Genomic DNA, 23789 nt, shown 5'->3' with positions numbered 1-23789 from the left:
ATTTTATATACTGGAAGGGTACTGTTTATTTTTAAAATTAATAACAGTAAATAATGCTATAAATTTTATACTTGCCATGTCTTAAAAGACTAATTTATAATTACTAATGGGTATCAAAGTATCAAGGACATGAAAATCATGATTTAATCAAAAAACCTCTTAACACATTAATTGCAACCTCATTATTGACCTCAAGAGCAGGCACTTTTGCTGGAGCTGCTGACAAGAAAATAAAATGTGACTGATTTTCTACCTTTTTCTATTTAAAGAGGAATTAATGAGTATAAATATGCTTCAATTTGATGTCTTAGCTTCCGTAGCACACACTTTGGAAACTCTACGCCTAAATAATTGGTCCATTGATTATTTCTGGGACACAAATTAAGCCCTCCAACTTAATCTTATTTAGACCTAAAAGTTACAGTGAAAAAGAGGTTTCCAGATCACTTTTTTTTATTTCACGTTATCTCCTTTGATAAATCATTTTCCTTGAAAAGATTTATTTACTGAACTACTAGACTCTGTCATTCTTTAATTGCTAATAGCCCATCCAAATAGCTCATGTTCTACTTTCATAATTTACTAACAAAGTTAAAATTATGTAGGAATAGTTTAAAGGAGTGTATCGGAATGCATAATGGAGTATTCTGTTTCTGTTTGTTTGTTTTTTTTTAAGTGAGTGGGTGAAAGTCATAAAGAGATGATTTTTACTGCAAAGTGTACATACAGATAGGTCCACAGTTCCTTATCTGCAATTCTGAAATCCTTTAAAAAAAAAAAAAAGAACCTGAAAAGTAAAGGTTTTATGCAATACAATTGGTGGCAAGACTGGACCTGAATGAACCTGGGATTTTTTTTATAGCTTCCATGTAATCCAAGTGTTAATATTCAGAAGTGTTCATGTGTTATGCTGGCTGTGGGAGTATCATACAATATACAGTATATGTATATTCCCTTCCCCAAATCTGAACATTCCTGGCTTATGAACACATCTAGTCCCAAGGACTTGGGATGGGAGATCATGGACCTGTCCTAGAAAAGTACAGGATAGCTGTTTATATAGCACTTGAGAATAGGACCTTATTGATGTGACCAATGAATCCAGGAGCACAACTATTTCATGACATTGAATTCGGGAAGAGAGTCAGAAAATCACCAAGCTGACCTTTATTTCATTAATAAGCAAACTGGGCCATTGAGCAGCTTGCCCAAGGTTACCCAAGGATACAGTTGGAAACATGGCAGTCTGGCTTTAGAAGTCATGCTTTTAAAGCACAAGATTTTGTTACTAAAGACTTATCCTGAAAGCCTCCCCCATCACAGCAGAATGAGACCGAGTCTCTGACATGAAAACCCGAGGATTTTTTTTAAAATTCATACCTTTATGGATAAAACTCTAGGCTTGAGGAAACTGGCAGACAGCCCAGTTCATGTTCCCCAAGTATGAAACTGGAGGATCTTTTAAAGAGTAAAATCTACAATCCAAAAGAAAAACAAAACTATGAGAACTGACCTCAGTTGATCCCCTACTGTGCGGTTCATCTGTCCAGTACTGACTTTGCACGCTGAACTTCCAACCTGCAAATTTTAACATAGGAGTAGATTCAGGAACCATTGAGCAAGCCCTGGCAGATATTGGAGGACAGAAGAGCCTGGCATGCTGCAGTCCATGGGGTTCCAAAAAGTCAGACACAACTTAGTGACTGAACAACAACCACAGTAGACATTTAAGGAAAATGTCAAACACAAACAGATCAAAGTAAACAATCAATAAAAAGGAGCCTAGACAGGACAGAGGAAATAGAAAAAATAGTCTTAAAGAATATATCATCATGAGTACTTTAGAAATTAACAGAAGAAATTGCATCCACAAAAACAAAAAAGGACACTATGAAAAAAAGGAAGTGGAATAAAGGATAAGATACAGCACCTGGAAATGAAAAATATGATCGCTGAAATTCTAGAATTCAGTAAAATTTTAGAAGATAAAGTCAATGAAATTCCCCACAAAGCAGTTCAAGAAAATAGGGAAAAGAAAAATTAGAGAAGTTATCCAGGAGACTCAGAGGCTTATTTCAGAATAGGTTTCCAGAAAGAGAAGCAGAGAAAATGCTAGAAAGGAAATTATTAATTTATGGAATGGTTTCAAGAATTGAAAAACTTGAGATTTTTTTTTTTTAATATTATTCTTAAGAACGTTTCTAAAAGAGCACTTGTCATATAGTCATGGAGCTGTATTTGAAAGGCTGAGGAATGCGTATGAGTCTTTTAAATAAATGTACTTTTGCTTTTCTTTTATAGGGGCACAGCAATTGCTGGCATAGTATTTGGAATCGTGTTCATCATGGGGGTCATTGCTGGAATTGCCATATGTATCTGCATGTGCATGAAAAACAACCGTGGGACCCGGGTGGGTGTCATCAGGACCACCCACATCAATGCCATCTCCTCCTACCCTGGTAAGCAATACTGCTTACTCATTCTGAAGAGTCAGATTTGTTAGTTATGCTCTGGTTCTGGGAGAGAAGAGTCATTAAAGATTCTCACTGGAATAATCCCCATGTGGGATGTTTCTTAGTTAATGCAGATTGAAGCTCTAACTTTCAGTGGAGGTTACTTAGATCTGCATTATACTATCTACCTCCTATCTGAAGATATTAATATGTTCATGGTTGTCTTATTGACTACAATTGCCAACCTGTCATCTTTTGTTAGTTCTCCGTCTTCTCCAATATCTCTATGTTAGCGTGCCTCAAGTCTCACTCTTGTGTCTTCTATCTTGAATCCAGGCTTACTTCTTTAGTTATATCAATCAGCCTCATGGTAGTAAGTACCATTTATATGTTAAATGCCTCCCAGAGTTACACATCTCCATTCTAATTCCTGAATTTCACATTCATTTGACCCCACTGCCTGTTGATCATATCCACTTGGATGTCTAACGGATATATCTCAAACATAACATGTCTGATTCTGTACTTCTGATCATCTCCCCAGAGCCTCCTCCACTCACCCTTTACCACCTTAACTGATAGCATCTCCAGCCGTCCAGCAGTTCAGGCCAAAAACCTTGGCATCATCCTGGACTCCTCTCTTTCCCTGACACACGCATGCAGTCTAGCAGGAAAACCTCTCAGCTCCACCTTCGGAATATAAACAGTATCTGACTACTTCTCACCATTCCTTCTCTGGTGGGAGCCACCATCAACTCTCATTTCCATGACTGTGATAGCCTAGCTGCTCTGCCAGCATCCACTCGTGCCCCCTAGGGGTCTATTCTAAACACAGTAGCAGACTGAACCCATTTAAGATGATTAAATGTCAGATCGTATCACTTCTCTGCTCAGAATCTTTCAGTGGCTCCCCATGTCCCCAGAGGAAGAGTAAAAGTCAGTGGTTTCTCATTTTATCCAAAAAGATTCTTTACCAGGGCCCTCAAGGCAGTGCTTGAACTGGCTCCTCTTTTTTATTTCTCTGATTTCACTTCCTTCTCCCTCTTGCCACCTGGCTCCACTCACACTTTTTCTTGCTCTTCCGTGAACACACGAGGCACACTGTCATCTTAGGGTTTACCTAGAACACTGACTCTCTTACTTAATTCAGTTCAGTTCAGTTCCTCAGTCATGTCCGACTCTTTATGACCCCATGGACTGCAGCACACCAGGCCTGGTGAACATCCTCACAATGTCCTGGCTTCTTATCCAGTCAGTTACCAGTTGGCTGCCTTCCATAGACAGCCATAGTTCTGGTGGGAGCTACTCTCTCTGGATGTTGGTAACTGCTCCCTCCTCTGCCCCTTTCTGCTTAGGGATGGTACAGCTCTCGGCTGCTGAAGTCCACAATCCTGAACCAACTTTTCTTGGTTTCTCCAGTCCCTGCCTGCAACTTTATAGAAGATATTTCTACTAAACTCTCTTCAATTTCCAGTTTGAGTGTGCTGTTTGTCTTCTTTTGGGAATTTGGCTGGTACCAGCTGCTTGCATCAGTTCAGTTCAGTTCAGTCGCTCAGTCATATCCAACTCTTTGCGAACCCATGGACTGCAGCACGCCAGGCCTCCCTGTCCATCACCAACTTCCGGAGTTTACTCAGACTCATGTCCATTGAGTCGGTGATGCCATCCCACCATCTCATCCTCTGTCGTCCTCTTCTCCTCCCACCTTCAATCTTTCCCAGCATCAGGGTCTTTTCCAATGAGTCAGTTCTTCGCGTCAGGTGGCCAAAGTGTTGGAGCTTCAGCATCAGTCCTTCCAATGAATATTCAGGACTGATTTCCTTGAGGATGGACTGGTTGGATCTCCTTGCTGTCCAAGGGACTCTTAAGAGTCTTCTCCAACACCATAGTTCAAAAGCATCAATGCTTTACTTAATTCAAGTCTTTGTTAAAGGTCACTTTATGAATGAGGTCTTCCTCAGTCACCCTCCTTAAGATTGTAAGGTGTCTCACCTCCCACATGAACCCATCCTTACTCTACTCCTTGTCCAGAGTGCTTCATTTAACCTTCTAAGATATCATATAGTTCACCTAATGGTTATGTTTATTATTTATTGCCCATCCCCTCTTTCTAGAACACTAGCTCCATGAGGCAGGCATTGTTGTAATTTTATTTAGGTCTCAATCCCAAGCATACAAGACCAGAACTGGCATGTAACAGGCACTCAGTAGATATGGCTGAATGAAGGAATATCATGACAAAATCTGATTTAATTGTATTAATACCTAGACAATTAACCTTAAATTCTACCCTGGAATATACTATACCTTTTATTCACTGCAAAAGCAATTCGCAATTCTGAAACTACCCAATTTACTAATATGGTTAGGGTTAATATGACAATGTTAAGACTATGGTATAAGGAAAAAATAGGGGGAATTTTTTTTTTATTCTTCAAATCTCCCCATTTTTACTGGTAAACCCATAACTCAAGAGAAGAGGAGAGTCTGACAGAGACATTAAACCAAGAGAAGATGAGGAGAAACACCCTGTAGATAATATTCCAGATTCGCTTTCCTTGATAAAAAAGTGTCATTAAAATTAATTTTTAAAACATTTAAAAATATTCTTTATAAAATTAGACTAGAAAAGTAGAATATTTTACTGTGAAGTTCTGCGTTCTTGGGTCTGAGATTTCTCTTCCACCCATGGAAATGTGTTTTTAAACACTTTATTCTACTGGCATTATTTATACTGGCAGATCACAGTGCCACGTTGCCTTTTCAGTAAATGCGTTGTTCTGGGAACTGAATAATGCAGAAAACATAATAAGCCTTATGGTGGACGCATTTTCACTGTAAAAAGACTAGGCCTTCAAAAAGATAATTTGCTTGATTACTTCTCATTTACTTCATCAAGTCACTAATTAAGCTTTCACTTAAAGGATCAGGAAACAACACAGAGTAGTATTGAATGCTTTTCAAAAATCTCTTATTCAGTGGATATATAAAATGATTTCACCCACATTAATTAATTTACCCTGTGATAATTGAATAATCCCTTACGTTATTACATAGTCCTACAGCCGGGAGGCCCCATGAATGAGTAGAAAATGATTTAGTCAAAGGTTAGTGTATCTCTTGTGGAAAGTACTGAGTGGGGAACCCTACAGTGAACACTATTACTCTGCATTGGGAGGAGATCACCAGGGAAAGGTGATCGGCCACATCTAACCTTTTGTTGCACTGTAACCTTTTGAAATGGTTTTGTATTCCTGCCACCTTGGGTATCTTGAGCCATGTCCTGTTTAATTACAACTATTTTAAAAACCATCAGTGTGAAAATAAGAATTATTTATCAAGTCTTAAATTTCCATGACTTTTCAGAACCTCAGTATAAACAAAAGAAAGTGATTATGTTAACCTTTCAAAAAATGGGTTTGGATGATACATATATGAAAGGAAATAATATGGATATAACATAAGAAAAAGGCTTGTCAAAGATATAAAAATTAAATGCCAATGAAAGGAAAACTAGGGATTATAATGCTATCAAGAAAATAGAGATTTGAAGCATCAATACATTTTAGAATCCCTAAAGGCAGTTAGGTAGGTAGATTATTGTTTCACTGATTGATTGATACATGGTAGATAGATGGATGATGACGCTGATAATGAAGTTAGATAGATAGATAGATAGATAAACAATTTTCTTCATTGTGACTCATGTACTCAACAAAGGATTTGGTGATATGAGGATGGTCTCTTCTGATTGTATCTATTTTCTTAGTGAAATCAGAAGTAAGTTTTATGCTGAAAGTGAATTTGAGGAGTTCTTTATAGTTAAGGAGAAAGGAAAAAAAAATCATGAAACAGTAGTCTCAGAGAATGGAGGGGTGGTGAAATGCCTAATGCACAATTTCAGAGCAATGCCAAGGGCTTCCCCACTTAAGAATATAGTCATGCATTTAAAGTGAGATCAGTTGGCACAACTGTGCGTTTTTCTCTAAGCATATTAAGCTTCTAGATACAGATCTAGGATAGCCAAAATGTTGGGTTGGAGTTTTGTCAGGCAGTGGGGAAAGAAGGAGATAAATTTGATGATAGGTGCATAGAGATCATTTTATTGATGGACCATAAATCTAAGCTGAATGAAGAAAGACATGAAGACAGGAAAGCAGTGATGTCAGTTTAAATTAATCTCCTTAAGGCCATCAGTAAATCAGAAATCCAGGTGAAAGTGAAAGTTGCTCAGTTGTGTCCGACTCTTTGCAACCTCATGGACTGTACAGTCCATGGTATTCTCCAGGCCAGAATACTAGAGTGGGTAGCCTTTCCCTTCTCCAAGGGATCTTCCCAACCCAAGGATTGAACCCAGGTCTCCCACATTGCAGGCAGATTCTTTACCAGCTGAGCCACAAGGGAAGCCCAAAATATATTAGGATGTATACTCTAGAAAGATAAGAAGTGTTGGTTAGATTACCATGTGGTACCATCATTGGTTACAATAAAAGTGAGAAAAAGACCTTTGAAGACAAAAGACCCAAAGGACTGAGAGGCAGGATTGTTGTTGTTCCGTGGCCAAGTCATGTCAGACTCTTTGTGACCCCATGGACTGCAGTACACCAGGCTTCCCTGTTCCTCACCGTCTCCCAGAGTTTGCCTGAGTTCGTGCCCATTGAATTGGTGATGCCATCCGTATATTAAAAACTGATTAAAGAAGACAATCTAGGTGATGACTTTATTTAACACTTCATGAATTGGAAGGTTTTCATGGGGAGAACAGTAAAATGGAAGAAAGGTAAGAAGCTTTTGTAGGATGAAGAATAACGAACAAAGAAATGTAGAAACAATCTGATTGGTTGGGGCCACATAGTCAACCTTGTTTGGGTGAGAAGGAACCAGGAAGGTGAGTATAGAGCCCAGAGTAGGCTTGGTGTTTGGGATTTTATGACTGGATATACTGAGTTTCGGATATACCGAGGTTTACAAGGACATGGATGTAAGTTTCAGTTTGCCGATATGGGAGCTCAAGTGGGAGTGGTTATAAACTCAGTGGTTTCTGGGGCTAGAAATTTATTTCAACAAAAGGATATTGAAATCACCAAGAGAATGATACTATTAATAGAAGCTGTGATGCAAAGAAAGGCAATGAGCCTGATACTAAATCTTCAATAGATGAGATTTTGGAGTAGAGAGCACCACAGATATGGATAACAAGGAGGAGCAGAAAGTAGTATGATCTCTTAGAATGTGCTACAAAAGAGCTCAGGTTTTTAAAGACAGTTGTTTAAAAATGGCTCTGAGGGGAATGGATCAAGATGTGGTACATATATACAATGAAATAATTACTCAGCCATATAAAGGAATGAAATAGTGCCATTTGCAGAGACCTGGATGGACCTAGAAGCTGTCATATGGAGTGACATAACCCAGAAAGAAAAAAAACAAATGTAATATTGCTTATAGGTGAAGTCTAGAAAAATGGTACAGATGAACTTATTTACAAAGCAGAAATAGAGTCCCAGACATAGAGAACAAATGTATGGTTAGCAACAGGGGGAAGGTGGGTGGGATGAACTGGGAGGTTGGGACTGACATACATATACTGCAGGTGTGTGTGCTCAGTAGCTCAGCTGTATCTCATGGGTGTGACTCTTTGCACACCCATGGACTGAAGCTCACCAGGCTCCTCTGTCCATGGGATTTTCCTGGCAAGAATACTGGAGTGGGTTGCCATTTCCTCCTCCAGGGGATCTTCTTGACCCAGAGATCAAACCCGTGTCTCTTGCATCTCCTGCCTTGGCAGGTGGATTCTTTACAACTGAGTGACCTAGGAAGCCCTTGCTTACATAGACCCCATGGCATTAGAGCCACATCAATCTAACAGTGTAACCTATGCTCAGTTGTGTCTGACTCTTTGCGATCCCATGAACTGTAACCACCAGTCCATGAATTCTCCAGGCAAGAATACTGGAGTGGGTTGCCATGTCCTCCTCTGGGGGATCTTCCCGAGCCAGGGATTAAACCCGAGTCTTCTGCATTGGCAGGCAGATTCTTTACCACTGAGCCACCAGGGAAGCCCATATCAATCTAATAACCTCCTTTTTACATTAATTTGACAGGTGATAATCATGTTGCAATATATAAATTTATCAAATCCACACATTGTACACCTTGAACTTACACAATGTTAAGTCAATTATATCTCAATTGAAAATATTAATTTTTTAAAAATCTTAAAAATAAGCCATGAAACTTCATCTATCCTACCAGATATTAAAACCATTTAGAATCAATAATAACTAAAATTGGGTGTTTCTGATAAAAAAAAAAATGATATGCCTTGGTCATTCAGACAGAATAAGTAGTTTAAAATGTCTATGTGAAATTTCTATTAAAATTTCTATATGAGAGTCACTTAGTCATGTCCGACTCTTTGCGACCCCATGGACTATACAGTCTGTGGAATTCCCCAGGCCAGAATACTGGAGTGGGTAGCCTTTCCCTTCTCCAGGGGATCTTCCCAACCCAGGGATCAAACCCAGGTCTCCCACATTGCAGGCAGATTCTTTACCAGCTGAGCCACACAAGGGAAGCCCAAGAATACCTGAGTGGGTATTCTATCCCTTCTCTGGAAGTTCTTCCCAACTGAGGAATCGAACCAAGATCTCCTGAATTGCAGGTGGATTCTTTACCAACTGAGCTACCAGGGAAGCCCACAAACTCTATAAAAAAGATAACAAAACAATGTGAAAAGCAAGGATTAAGAAGCCACTTTTCAATGATTTGATTTAATCAAAATTTTAAATAGAAAAAATGATCACTGATGCAAAATACATGAAATAATGGAAGTAAGTATATTAATTCACATGGAAAAATTCAGAAATAGGTTGGTTATGAATCAGATATCTGAAAAGACAAATTTTTAAGCTTGGAAACAACATAAAAGAAAGATGAAGAACCATATATTTTGTTAGATATATTTTAAACTTCAGTAAGTCAATAAGGTAAAAATAACATAACTTACCATTTTGACAAACACTTATTTTAAGAAAGGTATAGAAAAGATAAATAACTTTGTACATATATTTATATCTTGTTATCATTGAGTTGGTGATATTTGGATGGCTTCATCAACTCAATGGACTTGAGTTCGAGCAAACTCTGGGAGATGGTGAAGGACAGGGAAACCTGGTATGCTGCAGTCCATGGGGTTGCAAAGAGTTGGACATGACTGAGCAACTGAACAACAACAATCTTAATTATATCTTAATTCTCTTAAAGATCCCAGTGTGTAAATTATCAGTCCAAACAAAGAAAATCACACAATATGAATTATAAATAATAAATAAGATGTAAAACTATCAAATAAATATAAAATTAGAGGGTATTTTAACAATGAAATTTGTTCACTATTAAATTGCTAAAATATTAAATCATAGCCAGTTAGTTGATTCCTGGAATTTCATTCTAAAAAATGAATTTAAAGTAATAAAAAGTCTATGTGTGAGAAGATATTTTCACTCCATTATTTATAATAATAAAAATTGCTAATAAAAAAATAAGTAAATAGTCAGTGTAATAATGTGAAGTGTTACCAATAAAGTTAATGAAAAATACGTAACATAATGAAAAAGACTAATTTACAATACAAAGTGAAAAGGTATAAGACTATTTTTATATAAATATACAAATGACTAAAAGAGAGTATATAAAGACATATGCTCAGCTGCTCAGTCGCTCAGTCCTGTCCAACTCTTTGCAACTCCATGGACTGTACCCCACCAGGCTCCTCTGCCCATGGGATTTTCCAGGCAAGAATACTGGAGAGGGTTACCATTTCCTTCTTCAGGGAGTCTTCCCAACCCATGGACCAAACCTGTGTCTCCTGCATCTTCTGCATTGGCAGGTGGATTGTTTATTAAATTTTGGTGACAAAATCATGGATGATTTTACTCTGTTTCCAATTTTCTAAAATAATGTTGTACAATTTTGATAACACCATGCATCTTTCTTTACATTTGCTTTAGAAATGTTGTCCTGGGTGGATAAAAAAAAACCATTAACTTTCTGCTATGAATTTCTTAGCATCCCTGAATTTTGTGAAATTCTAGACAACTATACTGACATACATGATAAGTGGCATATTTTCAGTGCTTAGAGAATTGGAATTACTGGTTATGAAAGAATTTCAAAAGTGCATTTCCAGCTACATCCATGTATCTTTTAAAGATGATTTGACTTTAAGAGAAAGAAAAAAAAAAACCTATTAGAGTTAATCAGGAATTCTAAAATTGATACCCTGAAAAGTTTATTTCCTGGTGAAACCTTTTTATCTGCATGAAAGAAAGATAGCACAGTTCACAGTTACACCAGTATTATTTCACAATGTCTTCCCATAGGCGGTACTGTAAAAGATGTGCCATGTTTATTTCATGATGGATATGGTCTTCAACATCCTCAAAATGCCATTCTTCAGCATTATATTATCACTTTATCACAACTCAAAACCTATATGAATGAAAGAACATGGCTTCATATCTTAAATTTTCATGTTCAACATGAAGCTGTATAAACCAGAGGGAATGTCACTGAAATGTCCTCCAGCAGTGTTTATGCAGATGGTAAAATATAAATGCTTTGTTACCGAAGCATAAAGGCACACCATGGCTCCATGATCAAGAAGGATGCAGAGTCAATCTGTAGATTCATCTGGTGTGTGCCCCTCAAGTGGGAGGCAGAGAAAAGCTTCAACATAAAAACAACTTAGAACCACATACTTACATGAAACAGTTCAATGGGAATCCAGCTGCAACTTTCTGTTTTACGTGGAGGGTGCATTGCTTGGCTTGGAGGAAGTTTATTATACATCTCTCTGTCTCAGTCCTCCTGCATATAATGAAGCAAAGGAGTGGACGTATGCAGAGGGAAGGTGTGTTTAGACTCAATGGGAGTTACTCCATTTTGTTGTAGAAAACAAAGCTTGGAATAGCCCAGCCTCTGAGGGCCTAACGCAGCCTTCTCCACAGAACTGTGTCCTCTGCTGTGAGCCCTGGCCTGCTCAACCCACAGGAGAGTTCCAAAGTCTTTCCTCTCCAGGGCGTCTCTCAGAGGACAGCCCACTAAGTCCTGCATCTCCATCTTTTTCTGTGTCAGGTGACTCAGTTCTTTCCTAAGCATAGGTAGATCAGTAAATCGTTTGAATCACCAAGCTCCTGGTAAAGCGAGCCAAGTTAAAGAGATGTAGATGGGAAAAGAATCTTTAAAAGAAGTGAATATATGTATAACTAGGGCTTCCCAGATGGCTCAGTGGTAAAGAATCTGCCTGCCAATGCAGGAGACGCAAGAGATGCAGGTTCAATCCTTGGATCAGGAAGATCCCCTGGAAGAGGAAATGGCAACCCACTCCAGGCTTCTTGCCTGGAAAACCTCATGGACAGAGGAGTCTGGTGGCTACAGTTCAGACATGATTCAGCCACTGAACACAAGATATGTATAACTGATTCACTTTGCTGTACAGAAGAAACTAACACAATATTGTAAATCAACTATATTCCAATAGAAATTAATTAAAAAATTTTAAAACACAAATACAAAATAAAGAGATGCCAAAGAAACAGTTTGTGTTTGCACATAGGGTGAATTCCAATGTTTATTAATACATGCATCTTGATCAGAATACTATCATAGTCTTATCAGTAACAGTACAATTGAGAAGACATGTTGAGGTTTGTTGAAATGTTACTTGTTCTTCTCTGCCATCTAAAAGTGAAAGCTTGGCTATTTATTCACATTATTATAGCACTAGTCTGTGGTTTAAGTTACATTCACAGGAAGCAATTAAGACATGTCAATTTCCAACTAGAATTGTGATCTTGATGATAAGTAAAAACTACTGGCAAATCACCAGAAAGGTTGCTCAGATGTTTCCAAGTGATTTGGTTCTTGAAGACATGGAGTGCTCAAGGAGTACCTCTTTTCCAACCCTGTAGATGGGATGGAGAGCACTACAAAATAGATGCCCATACATAATCATAACAAATGTGATTTTATTATATTAAACATGATTTTAAAACACACTGAAGTATATTACAGTAACTAAATTAAAGAAACTTTTTTTAATGAGATTTGAAAACGTTTCTCCAGCCTCATTTGCAAACCTGTTTGTCTTCCCTTTTGTTTATTTCTTATTTCTATAATGACTCCATGACCAAGTTACAGGAGTCCATACCAGGCACCCAATACCTCCATACCTTCTTGCTCTCTACCTCTTTTCCAAACACCCAGTCATCACTGAAGCTCTCAGATGCTCAAGAGCTCCTAATAATCCCCATCACCAGCTTCCATGAGTCCTTTATAATCCCTCACATATGCTACTACATCATCTCACCTTTTCTTTGGTCCACCTGAATCCATATCGCTGACAGTCATCTCCCTAAAGCATACTCATTAGCATATTCAAAAAATCTCTAAAAACTGCATATCACACACACCTTTTGTGATAGTCCAAGCCCACCGTGATGCTGATACAATTAGATTCCTCAGTATCTTTTCCCATGTAGCTTTGGCTTTGAATAAAAGTTTTCTCCTCTTTCAGAACTTTTGCTCATCTTGAATTATCCTTTAGTCCTTTCTCTGTCTGTCACTTCAACATCATCTTTCCAAGAAATTTGCCTTAAGCCACCAATTCTAAATACTTTGGTCAATAGCACCATCTTTTATAGCACTTGACTTTTCATACATGTGTGTCCTCAGCCTGATAAAACTGATTATTGAAGGCAAAAATTATGTGGTTGTTCAGTCACTAAGTCGTGTCCGAGTCTTTGTGACCTCATGGACTGCAGCATGCCAGGCTCCCCTGTCCTTCATTATCTTCCAGAGTTTGCTCAAGTTCATGTCTATTGAGTTGGTGATGCTAGCTAACCATCATATCCTCTGCCTCCCTCTTCTCCTTTGGCCTTCAGGCTTTCCCAGGATCAGGGTCTTTTCTAGTGAGTCAACTCTTTTTTTTTTTTTAATAAATTTATTTATTTTAGTTGGGTGCTAATTACTTTATAATATTGTAGTGGTTTTTGCCATACATTGACATCAACCAGCCATGGGGGTTTACATGTGTTCCCCATCCTGAACCCCCCTCCCACCTCCCTCCCCATCCTATCCCTCTGGGTCATCCCATTGCCCCAGCCCTGAGCATTTGTCTCATGCATCGAACCTGGAATGGTGTTCTGTTTCACATATGATAATATACATGTTTCAATGCTATTCTCTTAGAAAGTCCCACCCTCACCTTCTCCCTCAGAGTCCATAAGACTGTTCTATGCATCTGTGTCTCTTATTCTGTCTCACATATAGGGTTATCGTTACCATCTTTCAAATTCCATATATATGCATTAGTATACTGTATTGGTGTTTTACTTTCTGGCTTACTTCACTCTGTATAATGGGCTCCAGTTTCATCCATCTCAATAGAACTGATTCAAATGTATTCTTTTTAATGGCTGAGTAATATTCCATTGTGTATATGTACCACAGCTTCCTTATACATTCATCTGTTGATGGACATCTAGGTTGCTTCCATGTCTTGGCTATTGTAAACAATGCTGCGATGAACATTGAGGTACACGTGAGTCAACTCTTTGACTCAGGCCAAAGTATTGGAGCTTCAGCTTCAGCCTTAGTCCTTCCAATGAATATTCAAAGTTGAGTTCCTTTAGAAGTGATTATTTTGATCTCCTTGCTGTCCAAGAGACTCTCAAGAGTCTTCTCTAGCACCCCAGTTCAAAAGCATCAATCCTTTGGCACCCAGCCTTCTTCATGGCCCAACTCTCACCTCCATACATGACTACTGAAAAAAACCCTAGTTTTGATTATAGGAACCTGTGTAAAAATGATGTCCTCCCCCGAAGTACCCAGCCGAGTGTCTCAAATATAATGGACGCTCTATCATTGCTAAATGCTTGATGTCCTTCTCATTTTGTTTTGTTTTTCAGTGGCACCACCCCCCTATAATTATGACCATGAGATGGAATACTGTGCAGACTTGCCTCCTCCATACTCCCCAACCCCAGTACAGCGTTCTCCACCCCCTCCGTATCCTGGAAATTCAAGGAAGTAATCCTTCTCCTGGAACAGAGTATGTGCCAACCAGCAATCTTGCCTAGAATAAAATGCCTCTACTCAGAAACAGACAGGAAAAGATTGCCCTAAGGAACACCCTTTTGGGTTGGACAATATGTCGAGTGGAATGTCCAGGCTAAGAGAAGAGACACAGGATTTCTACCCTACTCAGAGCTGATCCCATCTAGGGTATTATGTTGGGTTTACAGGGACCACATTTGAAGAGGTCTACTGATCAACAGAAGCACACTCAGATAAGAGTAACGCATAGACAAAACATCGGAAATTCGTGTTGCATAAGGAACAGGAGAAGAAAATTGCAATATTCACCCTGAAAAAGAGAAGATTTATGTGAGATACGAGGATACCCTGGACTACATAAGGAAACGACTATCTTCTGTAGCTCTACGAGTCAGAACTAGAACTCTTCAGCCTTTTTGTTCATCCACAAATGCAGATAAGTGCCCGAAAGCCCACTCTGTGCCTTACACTGTTGGAAACACTGGGTGGAAGTTGCAGGAAGAGAACTCAACATAAGAAAGGGCAGTGGGGTTTTCTTATTGACTAGATTGCTTTGTGAAGCTCCCTGTTACCAAGACTCCTAACAGACCCTGTCTGACTACCCGGGAGAGACACGCTCGAGAAGGGAGAGCTAAGTCAAATGGTAGATGGGTTCGGTGGGCCCCCAAAGCTCTACTCATGTTTTAGATAGAAGTGAGGTGAATTTCTACGTCACCAAGAATGAAAACAACAAGGGTAGTTGAATCTACATAATTGGGACTTAAAACATAATCCAAAGGGCTCAACAGCTGCTTGAAGCCAAGAACTCTTCACTGCTAGCTATTGCCACCTAAAAATCATCTGACTTTATGTAGTATATGATCATAATGGTAATTCCAACTGTGAAAAAAAATTCATACCAAGTTCCACAAGCAACAAAAACTTCACTTCAGATTAAAAGATAAGAAGCCAGAATCCCATGGGATTTTATATCGGGGAGTAAAATTTAGAACTTGACCAGGAAGCTATATAGCAGTTTACAAAAAGAAGAGGGAAAAATGAAGCTTGGATTCTGTTTTGTGTAATTCCACTCACATGCAACCTGGACAAATTTCTATGTCTCTTGTAATGTTTTAATAATCTAGTCTCTTGAAAAGTTATACAGTTAATGGAAAAGTAAGATATTGATGTCAAACTGTTGCCTTTTGCCAAAACTCAAATTTTATAAAGTGCCTACCTTTAGGTGTAAAAGTTTTTAATAAATAATTCTAATATGCCATATTCATCGCTGCAGGTGATCTTAATATTTCTATTTTCATGTATTTAAAGTTGTATGTTGAGAAAATATTGAGAATAGATCATGAAATTTGTGTGTCACTTTGCAATTAAATCTAAAATGTTTAATCCAACATTATCAGCATAATTCAGTGAAATCCCAAAGTGATGCTAAGAGTTTTGCTGAATAAAACAGTCAAAAGAAATGTCTTAAAGTAAAAATCATAGTTAGGAAACTCAGTAACTCATATAAGTAGCATATTTTACTTTCAAAGACACTGACTGAACTGAAATACAGTCTAACTGCCAGTGAGATCTGAAAGCTAAATTTGTTTTGAATGACTAGCTTGATTTTCAGGCACTGTGATTTTCTTGGTTATGAAGATGGAAACCATTCAAGCATTCCAGACTGTCCTACCTAGTAACTGAGATTTTAGCACAATTTTAACAGTACATATGCTTTAATTTATCTCTCTTCTGCAAGTGTGATCAGACCCAATTACACAGTAGCTATACAATTCAAAGTGTCAGAGCCTCTGTGACATTCAGAGTGATGTTTCCCAATGCACCATATATTCCTTGAGAAAAAATGGAGAGGGAAAGTCCAGCAGTAATTGAATTCTCATCATCTTTGCTGTCAATAAATGTTTACTGCATACCTCCTATGTTCTGCAAACATTACTTGCATAGGAGCTATTACAATCCATACCATTTCTCTTCTCTAAGTTGCTTTAAGGCCTCCCTTAAGGCATATCACAAACCCATAGACCTCCAATAGATGAGCATTTTTACTTTGTATTTAGTGTCACAATAGCGTAAATGTGCACAATGTCAGTATAGACTTTTGGAGTTCACTGGTTATTTTCATAGATGACACATTTTGGGGGGAAATACTATACGATGTGAAAGCTTTGAATTATAATTATTTAAAAACTAATGTATTTGCTGTGGCCAAAGTGTTTACAATAAGCAATAAAATGAAATAACTCATTATAACAAGAGTTATATTTTAAATCATCTTGAGTCTATTCTGCTTCATCCTCCATTTCTGCAGATTCAGCCTCCTTCATCTATACAGGAGACACAGGACTGGAGCCAGATAAACTTTATTTATTTTGAATTCTGTCTCTTGCCTGTGTGCTAAGTTGTTTCAACCACATCTAACTCTTTGTGACCCTAGGACCTCATATGCCTTGCAGCCAATGAACAAAAACATAAAACAGAAGCAATATTGTAACACATTCAGTAAAGACTTAAATCCTAAATGATAAATAGAATCCCTTAGTCTCACCAACCACATTTCAAATGCTACAGAGTCTCATGTGTCCAACAGCTGCCTTATTGGGCAGTGCTGCTCTAGAAAATCCTCTTTGCAAAATGCAAAGAGGTAGCAGGAAGGAGCTGAACTAAGAAAAAGCTGCTACAGTCATCTTGTCCAGGAGAAACTGTAGTCTTTGTCAGTTAATTGCACTATCTTTCACAACTGTGTGAGGCTGTTGCTATGGAAGTAAGGCTGTGATCTATAAGAGACCTGTGAACAATGAGAGGCTCACTGATGCTTTCATCAGGACCAGGGCTGATGGTGGAGGAGAGCCCCTGGACCTGGTCCAGGAGTGGATGATACAGGACCACGGCCTATTGGCGTCCAATCAACTCTGCAGCTGCCTTGCTCAGCTCTAGAAGCCATTACAGGAATCTCTAGGACCACACACGTTCCAAAGATGCAGCATTGAAGTGGGTTCCTTCATTACTACATCATCTTGTTCTCACTACTGAATGAAAGCTGCGCTCACTACACATCCACTTCTTCCCAATTTGTCCTTATTTAGCCAGACCCATTTTGCCAATTTGGGGCTGTAGGTGAAAGAGGATCTGCCATATCAGACAAGCTTGTGACCATCAAACAATGGAATTCTGGGTGCTGTTCTGTTATTTTTTAACTTAATTTAAACCACCCAATACCAACATGCTAAAACCACGTGATCACCTTACTCATCACCGCAGAGGCTTCAAAGGACTACTGGATCCTCAATCAGAACCTACTTGAAATGTACAAGTTTTATATTCTACTTATTAGTCCAAGTCACAAAGAATGAGGCTGCACTTGTATAAGTTCAGTGCTCTTCTGGTACAGCTCCGCAGTGTGGTATAGTTTGGCCCAAACTGTGCCGGAAATTAAAGTAACGTAACCAGCTTGAAAAATGATCTAGAGGTGATTCTGATTTCCACCCTAATCCCAACCCTACTACTGCCTCTTATGACTGGCTAATGTGAAAGAACTAAGACTTCAGAGTAAGATTCTAGTTTCTCTCATCTCTGTTACCTTCTAAGCTATGTGTCTGAGCCAAATAATTGAGTTTCCATTACCTAAGTTTTGTCAAAAACATGCCCACACCCCCTTTGCCAGGATGTTGTTTTTATATACTGTCTATATAAAAACAGTATATAAAATATCTGTCATAAAGATTCGATCTGTTGGTGACTCAGAAAGACACAAATATATGTACCTATTCTCTTTCCAATCTTTGTCCCCACTTTCAAACCTTACCACTTCTGTGTGTGTTAAGTCACTTCAGTTGTGTCCAGCTCTTTGCAACTCCAAGGACTGTAGCCCGCCAGGCTCCTCTGTCCAGGGGATTCTCCAGGCAAGAATACTGGAGCAAGTAGCCATCCCCTCCTCCAGGGGATTTTCCCAAACCAGGGATCGAATCCACATCTCTTAAGTCTCCATTGGCAAACAGGTTCTTTACCACTGGTGCCACCTTCAATAAGCAGGTGAAATAGTTATGCATCTCTGTGTAACAAATTAGCTCAAAATTTGGTGCCTTGAAACAACATCAATTATTATCTCGGTTTCTATAGGTCCAGAATCTGGGTGCAGTTTAGCTGGTCTTCCAGCTTAGGGATTCTCACAGGCTGCAGTCATCTTAATGTGCAACAGAAAAAAAGATCTGCCTCCAAGTTCAGTCACTTGCATGGTCACTGACAGGAGTCTGTTCCTTGCAGGCTTTTGGACTAAGGGCCTCATTCACTCACTGGCTGTTGGTTATCCCAATTCCTTACCATATGGGCCTCTCCATAGGGCAACTCAAAATATGGCAGCTTTCTTCCCCAGCGCAAGCCAGCAAGAAGAGCCATAGAGGGAAAGAACCTGCTAGCAAATCATAGTGCTAGCCAGAGGAAAGTCACACACTTAAAACCTAATTTCAGAAGTGATATCCCATCCTTTTTGAAATGTCCTGTTCCTTAGAATCCGCTCCCGAGCTCCACTCTGCACAAAAGAGGAGGAGGAGAGCATTTGGGGCCGTCTTCATAATCAGCCTACTAGAGCAGGGATATTTCAGCTCACTCTCTTTAAGTTCACTATTTGGAGTTTAGGCAATCTTCCCTCTAACAGGAATGTGCCAGCTCAACAGGCAGAAGAATACCAGGGCCATGCTTGGCTGTGATCAAGTTGCTTTTAGGGACCCGGCAGGGGTAGAATGGAGCCAGCAGCATTCAGAGGCCCAGGCTAACTGGATAAGCGCTGCATTCCTGAGGAATACTGAAAGGAGACACTACGTTTGCGTTTCCATGAACTTCATTTATGAGCTGCACTAAAGCCCATCACATTTGACAGGGAATGAAGTAAACACATACCATGTACCTTGTGAACAAGTCTTAACATGGTCCCAGTTCTAACCTCTGTTTTAACTTTGTTCCAAAATAGTTCATCTTCATCAAGAAAATACTTCCAAGACAAGTTTCCAGATGAGTGTACAGTGGATCAAGTTGCTACCTAACCTAATCCTGAATACCTTTCCTAAAAATGGAAAACAAACCCTAAGAATGTTTGGAACTGCAGAAACATGTGTTGGGAATGTTTGCCTTCTCTGGGTGCATTCAGGAATCACTGGCTTAAAACAATGAACAATGAAGCACAGACTCTTTTTCAACTCTTACTTCAGCTCTGCGCCCCCTCTTTTTTTGGCCCACACGATGCAGCTTGTGGGGTCTTTGTTCCCAGCCCATGTGCACTCAGTCACTTCGGTTATGTCCGACTCTTTGCGACCCCACGGACTGTAGCCCGCCACGCTCCTCTGTCTATGGGATTCTCCAGGCAAGAACACTGGAGTGGGTTGCCATTTCCTCTTCCAGGAGATCTCCCTGACTCAGGGATCAAACCTGCGTCTCCTGCATCTCCGACTTTGCAGGCCGATTCTTTACCCACTGAGCCACCTGGGAAGCCCACTTTGTTCCCCGACCAAGGCTCATCCTGGGGCCACGGCAGTGAAAGTGTGGAGTCCTAAGCACTGAACCACCAGGGAATTCCCTCTGCTCCCCGTCCGCTACCCAAGTCATGAGCAGCTTTTCAGTATGTACCAGCAGCCACTCCTTAGTGAAGAAGAGGCAGAGGAATAACTTTCTGAATGACATCTGGTAGTAAGTAGTAGGTGAATAGGAGATCTCATACTGTTTCCATGGCCTGAAAGATGGATAATTTTTTTTTTCTGATTAAAGTCCACAGAGAACCAAGTGATTTGATTTCCCCATTTTTACATCTTATAAGTCAATATCTTCATTATCACATCTTGTGCATTGTTTTCTCTGTTGACTGGGAACAGCTTGAAAGCAGTTCAGTTGAAATAGTTGAAGTTCAATTCTTTGTGTTTTACATGTGAAAACACATTTGGGAACTCATCACCTGAGCATACAAACTCCCTTACCTCCTTGCCCGGTAAAACCCCTGCTCATCTGTCCAGATGTAACAAAAGGGCGTATACTTTGAGGTGAGGTCGGCTCATTTCTCCAAGTCAGAATTAATTGATCCCCACCTTTGCCTCGTTTTGTACCTATCTTCATACTCCAAGAAATGTTTCTTGGACATCTGTAGTCCCCCAGGGGTGACTCTATGATATTTGAAATAAATGACTGAAGTATTATTAAGTCAGCAAATACAGTTGTCAATAAAGAAAGTTCAAATAACTTTGAGAATGAAAGGAAAAGAGTTTATAGTGAGCAACATGTTCTAAGGGGCCTCTCGGGTGGCACTAGTGATAAAGAACCTGCCTGCCTGCAGGAGACATAAGAGGTGTGGATTCGATCCCTAGATCAGGAAGATCCCCTGGACAAGGAAATGGCAACCCACTTCAGTATTCTTGCCTGGAGAACCTCATGGACAGAGGAGCCTGGTGGGCTATAGTCCATAAGATTTTACAGAATCTGACATGACTGAAGCAACTTTAGCACAGCATATTCTAAAAGGGGTCCATAACTCAAGATATGGCTCAGGGAACTGGACAAAAGGCTACAGTTTTGTGGGGTTTTTTTTTAATCTATTTTTTTACTTTACAATATTATATTGGTTTTGCCATACATTGACATGATGGTTCAAGTCAATCCAGAAACAGCTGGATTGTGTTTTTAAGTACAAGTGAACACATGCTGGCTCAAGTAATTGCACAAGCTCATCTTCGCTGACTCAAAACAAGACAACACGCCGATATGGGAGAGGCACTTTCATAATTCTTCACATTAAAATTGAGCTTCTCATTTTTTTACATAAAAAAAATACCAATCAAATATTAGAAAAGAATGGTCTCATAAATCACATTTTTACAGAATGCATCCTAATATAGTGTTGACTTCAGAAGCAGTGTCCCAAGGATTCACTAAAGGCAAGATGCCATAGTTTTCACATTACCATTCCTTCAAGGTATGTTTAAAAACCACTGAATATTCTGAAATGAAACAAAAAAGGCCAAAACTGCTGGAAATGGGTAATACAATAGCCATCAGCTTTTGTGCTATTACTATTTAATATAGAAAGAGAGCAACAGAGTGTTTATTCAGATAATACCATTATGAAAAAAAAAGACTGTTTCTCAAAGGAATCTTTCCTAGAAATACCTTACCTTAAATCTAATAATAATAATAATAGTTTGGGGTCAGTATAGGTGCCAAGCACTGTGGTAAGCACTTTATATTTAATTACATTTAATTTTTCAGTCCCACAATGTAGGTATTATTATTATTATTATCCCCATTTTGCATAAACTGTAGATAGAGCAATTCATAATATATTTCAGTGAGGATAAACTTTTAATGTTGCAACAAAATATATCCATATCTGTTCTGTGCTTGTAGGAACTACCCGTGGCTATCTTGGAGCCGATTGTAGAAACTGCCTTTTCATGAGTTCCAAGTGGATGACTGTACATATTTGAGCAATACTGATGACTCATATCCTTCACTTTGTCCTTCTCTTGCAATCCATCACTTAGTCTCCATCAGTTTCACTTCTTACAGTACACCGTGGTGAGATAGAGAGAGACAGGACTCTTTGGTTTCTGATATGGCACCTGGTCTCAGCAGATATCTTCACTCAGTTCTCTCTTAAGTCATGACTTTTCACCTGTACAGAAACTACTGAATTTCCTGGGGATGCTCTGTATTTTCTTTTGACCAAGACAAAGGAATGAGTCAACGAGGCATTGAGGGAGGTTGTTATTATTGTTGTTGTTTAGTCATTAAGTCTTGTCCAACTCTTTTGAGACCCCATGGACTGTGGCCCACCAGGCTCCATTGTTTATGGGACCACCCAGGCAAGAATACTGGAGTGGGTTGCCCTTTCCTTCTCCAGAGGATCTTACAGACCCAGAGATCAAATTCACATCTACTGCATTGGCTGGTGGGTTCTTTACCACTGAACCCCCAGGGAAGCCCATTAAGGAAGGGGACACCTGCAAACTGATGTGAACTTTTAATTAATTTTGAAGGGATAGTCACAAATATTGGTAACAATGAATAAAAACTGTAAAAGTTGGTGCCTACATTGTACAGAGCTAATATTCCTATGGAATTGCTTCTTGATTTTCTGTTGCACACTCTTTTTTTCAGAAACTCAAGATCTCTAGAATTTTAAGGGAAAAAATACATATAAGCAAGAAAATATTGAATGACATTAATAATATGTTAGCATAGTTAGGGAAGAATTTTTAGATGAGAAAAAAGCAATAATAATAACCTTCCAGATAATTCTGCATAAACAGAGCTCTATATTAATCAAGAAATAAACTAAGTTTTGCCCAGCACACTGCTATCTATGCCTGAATGTCAAAATTAAAATATTTATGAAGCCTGTGTTTCTCCAGGCCATAGTAATCTAATAAACTATATTTCTGCATCTTGGGTCTCATTTGCTACTGTAGGACTTTCATACTCCTACAAAGTACAGCCTATAATTATATTTGGGAGTCCCCAGAGGATATACCTTATGGCCTTTAAGTTACCAAGCTGTATCTTCCAGTTTCTTTTTCTCTAGGTTCCCTTTACTGCTGTTATTAGCTAGACATTTGCCAACCACTAGAGTGCATAAGGTCACATGCCACTATCCTGCTGTTCAAGACCCCTGTTAAGACCTGTGCATTGGTTTGCTGTGCCCAGACACCAGTATTCCTATTATTTCAGGAGCTGCCATGTCACAGTGCAACTGCCCACCACGGCAGTGACTAAGCTATCATGAAGAATAACCCACGGGCTGTATCTGCCTCCAGATGCTGTTGAAGGCTGTTGGCTCCAGAGGCCATTCGAGTTTGGACAGACACACACCCTGAGGCCTGGGCCTCTGAAAGGACTGATGCGGAAGCTGAAGCTCCAATACTTTGGCCACCTGATGCGAAGGAAAAGACCCTGATGCTGGGAAAGATTGAAGACAGGGGGAGAAGGGGATGACAGAGGATGAGATGGCTGGATGGCTTCACCGACTAGATAGACATGAGTTTGAGCAAGCTCTGGGAGTTGGCAATGAACAGGGAAGCCTGGTGTGCTGCAGTCCGTGGGGTCGGACACGACTGGGCACCTGAACTGAACTGAATAAGAGACTAATGTGTCTTATAAGGGACTGACAAATTGCTATGTGGCAGCTCTTAAGATGAACAAGCTAATAAAAAGAATTGCATAGACTCAGAGCTATAAGGCACC

The 23789-nt window shown here is 39.3% G+C and overlaps 2 protein-coding genes across 8 annotated transcripts in view; one reads left to right on the top strand and one right to left on the bottom strand.

Moving 5' to 3' along the window:
- CYYR1 (cysteine and tyrosine rich 1) overlaps nt 1-16820 on the top strand; it is a 118703-nt gene extending 101883 nt beyond the window's left edge. Inside the window, exons 3-4 of one of the 3 annotated variants that reach the window (XM_081557765.1) lie at nt 2302-2459; nt 14426-16820. In XM_081557765.1, coding sequence (XP_081413891.1) covers nt 2302-2459; nt 14426-14550 — 283 coding nt within the window. In that variant the 3' untranslated portion in view covers nt 14551-16820. Of the gene's footprint in view, nt 1-2301; nt 2460-4567; nt 4576-14425 lie in introns of those variants that run through there. The other 2 variants (XM_081557773.1, XM_081557758.1) reach the window with 2 other exon arrangements.
- Nucleotides 1-23789, bottom strand: part of LOC145532511 (uncharacterized) — an 85090-nt gene that overhangs the window by 13006 nt on the left and 48295 nt on the right. For 3 of the 5 annotated variants that reach the window (XM_081557797.1, XM_081557804.1, XM_081557787.1), the window contains 2 exons: nt 9043-9160; nt 1514-1578 (listed from right to left, as the gene is read on the bottom strand). In XM_081557797.1, the coding sequence (XP_081413923.1) occupies nt 1539-1578; nt 9043-9160 (158 nt within the window). In that variant the 3' untranslated portion in view covers nt 1514-1538. Of the gene's footprint in view, nt 1-1513; nt 1579-9042; nt 9161-11219; nt 11325-12928; nt 13203-23789 lie in introns of those variants that run through there. The other 2 variants (XR_014073313.1, XR_014073318.1) reach the window with 2 other exon arrangements.

The sequence above is a fragment of the Giraffa tippelskirchi genome, chromosome 2 (assembly GCF_054371585.1).
Source record: "Giraffa tippelskirchi isolate mGirTip1 chromosome 2, T2T-mGirTip1v1.2.pri, whole genome shotgun sequence".
Taxonomy (NCBI): domain Eukaryota; kingdom Metazoa; phylum Chordata; class Mammalia; order Artiodactyla; family Giraffidae; genus Giraffa; species Giraffa tippelskirchi.
The sequence above is the reverse complement of the archived record's forward strand: the minus strand, read 5'-3'. Positions and strand labels throughout refer to the sequence as shown.